Source organism: Miscanthus floridulus, chromosome 8, assembly GCF_019320115.1.
Source record: "Miscanthus floridulus cultivar M001 chromosome 8, ASM1932011v1, whole genome shotgun sequence".
NCBI classification, from domain to species: Eukaryota; Viridiplantae; Streptophyta; class Magnoliopsida; order Poales; family Poaceae; genus Miscanthus; species Miscanthus floridulus.
Genome location: NC_089587.1, coordinates 52,767,939 through 52,773,826, shown reverse-complemented (window position 1 = coordinate 52,773,826; position 5,888 = coordinate 52,767,939). Strand labels below are relative to the sequence as shown.

The following is a 5,888-nucleotide window of genomic DNA, read 5'->3' as shown; positions in this document are numbered from 1 at the left end:
TATAAAACAAAATTCGTATGGTATACCTCATATTAAATTAAAATAAAGGAAGGGTAAATTAAAACAAACATATTATGTAAATTCTATTAGCAATATACAGTGTCAGCACTTATATGGCTGAGATGGTAACTTTTAGGCAGTATAGCTTGCCAATAGTTTGGCGTTTGACAAAGGTGTCAAGAACAGTATTTTGGTGGCAAATTATTCATGCTTTTACTAATTTTTAGAATATGCATGGGAGTTGTGTATCTTTCCAACATTACATTTGTTTGGACCTCAGTTTGATCTCACAGCTAATGTAATTGTGCTATAATTACTGCCTCTCTGTCTTTTTCCCCCCTCAAACACGCAGGAGAGCTATGTATCATTATATTAAGAAGAAAAAGGGGATGAGCCCTTACGACCCACCCGCCCACACAGCAGGTCAATGCATTGACATTTAAAAGTATTTAATTTTATGATTTTGTTGCTAAAAATGTTGTAGGATAGAAGGAATTAAGAGTACAATACTTCGTGCAAAAATAATAAATTTAAGTATTAATCAGATCGAATCCTGCTAGAGATGAGAGAGTTGACTAGGAAAAAAACTTGTTCTCTAAAATGAAGACCAAATAAAATGATCGTTACATGAATTCTATTTACTAGATGAAAACTTTTTAGGGAAGCTAGTCAGATTTGATATTTTTTTGGAGAAATTTTGTTTATTATTAGACTTTTGAAAAATATAAGTTGACTAAGAAAACTATGTGTAATTAAGATATACAATCTTTTTAGTTTTTCCTTCTAAAAGTTTCGCTAAATTTAACTGTATTATTTATTTCATATACGACATATATTTTTTTTTAATTTAAAGGCCATTTTTAAAATATTTTTGAGAAAGATTATTTTTATTAGATTTCAAAAATATAAGTTGACTAAGAAAAATAGGTGCAAGATATACAATCTTTTCAATTTTTTACCTTTAAAATTTTCATGCAATTTAAGTGTATTATTAATTTATGGTATATATTTTTGGTAATTTAAATGTCATTTTTTACAACACATGCAATTCAAATGCGAAGTCATTCAATAAATACGGATGAAAACATTTAAATATGTATCCAGTATTTTTTGAATTTTAGATAAACTTAAGGCGAAGGATAGTGTCAATCAAAATTTTAATGGATGAGATATGAATTTTGGAATGGTTGGTTTCACTTGGTTGTTCGTTTAATTCGAAAATGGAAAAGCGAGTTCTGTAAATTGATCGTGGGCTTGGCTCATGGGCGGTGGGGAGGTTCGGCTACTACTTGTTGGGCCGAGGACAGGGAATGGAGGAGGAGGAGTTGGGTCAAGTTAGACCAAGGGAGATGCAATCATCAAAGTTGCCGAGGCCTTGGTTCGTTACTTCGCCGTGCCGTACATAGGAGACCACCGGCCACGGGTGCTGCCAGGGCGGCGCGGCGAACGGAGTCAGCCCTTAGTTGCTACCCAATTTCCAAAAAGTTGCTACAGTACCTGTCACATCGAATGTTTGCGGCCCATGCATGGAGCATTAAATGTAGACGAAAAGAAAAACTAATTACACAGTTTGGTGGGAAATTACGAGACGAACGTTTTAAGCCTAATTAGTCAATGTTTGGACACTATTTACCAAATAAAAACGAAGGTGCTACAGTAGACCCAAAATCCAAATTTCGCGAACTAAACAAGGCCTCAATCATCGAGTTGCTTGCAAAGCGCAGACTAACCACGATGATGCCGCACACGAACGGCACGGGACGACGCGCAGTGGTCAGCCCTGCAAGGCTCTGTTTCAGCATTCCTGAAACAACACGCATTCCCGAGACACATCCTAGACAACGCAAAAACCAGGCCTCAAAAATACCACGGCACAAAACAGAGCGAAATGCTGAAACAGAGACGCAAAAAAAAAAAAAAAAAAAACTACAAAACAAAACGTATATCTGATTATAGTCGTTGTTATTCCATACTGGTTTGACTGCGAAAGATGAACAATCCAACAGTGCCCAGGCATCCATCCATCCATCCCGGTGCATCCTACCGGTCGCGGACGCTGGCCATAGCCAGGGAAAGACCGCCGACCAGGGCCGCGAACAGCCCGAACGCCGCCGCTGGGCCGAGGGTGCCGGCGGCGAGTGCAGTGGCGGCTGAGGAGGCGACGACGATGCCCAACACAGCTGAGAGGTTGCCGCCATGCTCGTTTCCGGCGCCCGCACCGGCTGCCTTGACGCCGCCCGCAATCGGATCCCCGGCTTTGCCACCCACGGCCGCGTCGCCGTCGACCGAGACCTGCGCGTACGTTCACATGTCAGATGAGTGGTCAGGAGTGAGCTCAATCGAACACGGACGCGTGGCGTCTCGAGAAATTGCACGTGCACAGGCCCAGCTCACCTGCACGGCGTAAGTAGGGGGACGCGAGGCCCGTAACGCCTCCACGGCGGGCACGACGACGTTGTCAGGCGGCAGGAGCACGTCGTAGACGTCCTGCTCGGTGGCGCGGTCGTTGCCGACGAGCGTCTGGACGAAAGGCACCCCGTCCTCACGTGGGGATGCGACGCCGTCGGAGCAGCTGTCGAGCTCGAGCGCAGGCGTTCCTGCGATGTGGTTGTTGTCGAGGAGGAGCGCGACGACGACGGGCGCGGCGTACTCGCGCGCGGGGAGGCCGTTGTCGTAGAACGCGCCCATATAGCCGTGGGCGGCGCGCTGGGGGCAGACCTCGTCGCCAGAGTGGCCCATCCAAGCGTGCGAGAACCCTTTCTCCTTCTGGAACAGGCTTCTCTCCATGTCGCCGAGCACCTGGAGCGCTGACGCATCCAGGTACACCACCTCCTTGCCGTCCTCCTCCATGAGCTACGAAAGAAAAGACAAGCATCACGCACACAGCACGTTGCTCTGTTCGGACCGGCAGGTAGAGCTTGTACCCGCAGGATGCGGCGCTCGGAGTAAACGTTGACGGCGTCGCTGTTTCCGTCGACGGCGAATTTGACGGCCGGCGAGTCGTCGGGCCCGGAAAAGAATCCGGGCAGCTGGCGGCCGAGTCCCTCGTCCGGCACGACGACGTCGACGGGGAGCGCGGCGTGGTACCGCGCGTCGACTCCTTCGCCACGCAGGGGCGCCGCCACCGGTGCGGCGGCACCGTGAGCGTCGGCGATCTGCCGACGGAGTTCCTCCGGCAGGTCCTGGAACCGGACCACGGCAAAGGGCGCGCAGTAGCCTGCACCAGTGGGCAGCGGCTTGGCTAGCACCACCAGGCGGTCCGCTTCGATCCCGCCGTACGCGCTCGGCATCACCTCCCGAGGCGCGCCGGCGCCGGCGCCGGTGCCGGTGCCAGCCTCGGGCATCTTCCCCTGCGCCATGCTTGGTTTCGACTTTTCGAGGTCGAGGCAGGACCGCACTTGTGGGATGCTTGGAGACTGGAGACGGAGAGCAGTGGCGCGTGCGTGTCTTCATTTGGTGACGCGGCCGCGGCTTTTATGGTCGGGTCCAGCCCAGCCCAGCCCAGCCGCGGCGTACGATTTTTTCCTGTACCGGGGAAGAAGATGGAAGCCAAATGGAATGCGGGGCCCAGTACACCTGTTATCTGGTTACAGGCGTGCACGTGGCAGGGGAAGAATATGCACGAAAACGACAGTTATTTTGTAACAGAGGGAGCAGTTAGGCCGGTCTCAGTGGAGGTTTTATCTCCCAGTTGTCAACACACCCATATTTTGGAAACAGCGCAGAAGAGTTTCATCCCCATGAAACTCTCTCTACTCCCATGAAATTTTTATCTTCTCTCTCTTTATTAAGACAGTGCCATGTCAGCATATTTAATGTCCATAAAACTATATAAAATCTCCATTGAGACTGGTCTTACGTTACTTTGATGAATTTGCACCATCATTAATACACTACTTGTGTGTCGTGAAGTTGTCTGGTTTTCCACATACATGCACCAGGTATCAGAATCACGATCCATGCATAGATGACTATTTGAGTCCACACAAATGATAGATGCAGATGCTTCTCTAAAAGCGGAAGGAAGAAGCATGTTGTGACGACTGGGTAAAGGAGCCACGTCGCTTTCTGCACATCGCCGGACAAGACCAACACGTACGATCACGTCAACCTGATTCATTGACAGACAGATTGATGGCTGCTCCCAACTGCCGATCCAAGTTTCCGAAGCGGAGAGCACTTGGATCCTGTCTTCACGTACGATCACGCCTTGTACTGACCTGCGTGTGTGGCTCTAGATAAGTACACGGCGCATTGGTCGTGTTAAACAGGTATGAAACTAGGAAGCAGTGAAGATACTTGATTGTCTGATCTCTCCTTTCAAAGAAAGAGATTGATGGGATTGGCATCAGTTGCATCTAAGGGAGCAGACTAGAAGTCTGGCACAAAGATTTGGAGCAGGGTACATGGCTTCAGAAAAGCGTTGAGCAACGTTGCGATAGGTTGAGAGTCGCTGATCAGGACACCTGTTGCTTGCTGAGTCTGTAAGGAAACTAGACATGGAGAAAAACTTCTGTGAAACGTGTGACACATGCTTGTCTCCTCCCTCCACAGCGGGAATTGCGCGGACGCAACGCCAGCGCGTATGCCTGCTTGCTGACGATGACGACGCGTGATACAGAATGTGCAGTCCTCCAGACACCAGGGGGAGGAGACATGGAGATCCAGTTCACATACATAGCTCCCTCTTTATTCGTTGCGCGTTATTGAAAAATAACTTTAATCCTGGGTTCAAACATTACTATGGTATCAAGCTGTTATAAAGGAGCATAGCATTACAAATGTGATGGATGATTATTTGTATGTTGATTTTATTCGACCGACTATGTAGTCGCCACTCTTGATAGGTGGAAATCTGAAAAGGTGCATAAATTTGAAGAGGATGAGAAGCGATGGGGGAAAAAAACTAGTTAAATGTTAACCTGAGAGATGAGAAAAACTTGGTGGACATGCTTCACTGCAACAACTTTCCAAGCACTGCACCAGTGTGTCAGGATTTGGGTCAAGAAAGAAAGCCACCTGGTACATCCAAAAACTTGTGTAAAGGCACATAATAATGCTCCTTAAATGGTAGCTGAAATTCTTTGCGTAGGAACTTTGAGTAGGCAGAATATGTTCATATATGCAGGTCATATTTAAGGGCACACATTGGGCAAGGTTTTTGTCCTCGCTGCACAAGAAGGAAGTACAGGCAAACATTAAGTGAGCACTCTTGGGACAACAATCCTGGAGATCTGTGCTTAAGTATTTGTCTAAGTATTTTCCTCTTATAATGTTTGGACCTAATTTCTATTTGTTGGCATATCGACAACAGCTGATGGAGTACTTGGGATGATGGATGCTTGAGTGCATGCTTATGCAGAGGCCAGAATAAAACTTATTCCTGCTTCTAAAGAAAAGCAAGTTATTATACACTCACCGAATACCGCTCTTTACCGACTGCAACAACACGATGCAACGTAGATCTACAAGTTACAGGAAAATTGTGAAAAAAATCGAAGTTCATATCTGCCTTTTCTTTTGCAACTGGTTTTCCATATACATGCACCAGGTATCAGAATCACGATCCATGCATATATGACTATCTGAGTCCACACAAATGATAGATGCCGATGCTTCTCTAAAAGCGGAAGGAAGAAGCATGTTGTGACGACTGGGTAAAGGAGCCACGTCGCTTTCTGCACATCGCCGGACAAGCCCAACACGTACGATCACGTCAACCTGATTCACCGATCCAAGTTTCCGAAGCGGAGAGCACCTGGGCCTTGTTTAGTTCACCAAGTTTTTTCACTCTCTCTTTATCACATTAATTTTTAGATGCTTGCATGGAGCATTAAATGTAGGTAAAAAAATAACTAATTGCACAATTTAGGTGAAAATCACGAGAT

The 5,888-nt window shown here is 47.0% G+C and overlaps 1 protein-coding gene across 1 annotated transcript; it reads right to left on the bottom strand.

Moving 5' to 3' along the window:
* Nucleotides 1–1,854: 1,854 nt before the first annotated feature.
* LOC136472045 (uncharacterized) lies at nt 1,855–3,489 on the bottom strand. The gene is made up of 3 exons (XM_066469782.1): nt 2,925–3,489; nt 2,395–2,853; nt 1,855–2,292 (listed from the first exon to the last, which is right to left on the bottom strand). Exons 1-3 carry the CDS (start codon nt 3,357–3,359, stop codon nt 2,041–2,043), a joined length of 1,146 nt encoding a protein of 381 aa, XP_066325879.1. The 5' UTR covers nt 3,360–3,489; the 3' UTR covers nt 1,855–2,040.
* Nucleotides 3,490–5,888: the final 2,399 nt, after the last annotated feature.

Excerpts from the sequence above, each read along its gene's own strand:
- LOC136472045 (XM_066469782.1), bottom strand. The coding sequence starts at position 3,359 with ATGGCGCAGGGGAAGATGCCCGAGGCTGGCACCGGCACCGGCGCCGGC. Across the intron at positions 2,854-2,924 it reads CCGAGCGCCGCATCCTGCGG|CTCATGGAGGAGGACGGCAA; the intron begins GTACAAGCTCTA and ends TTTCTTTCGTAG. Across the intron at positions 2,293-2,394 it reads CCCCTACTTACGCCGTGCAG|GTCTCGGTCGACGGCGACGC; the intron begins GTGAGCTGGGCC and ends ACGTACGCGCAG.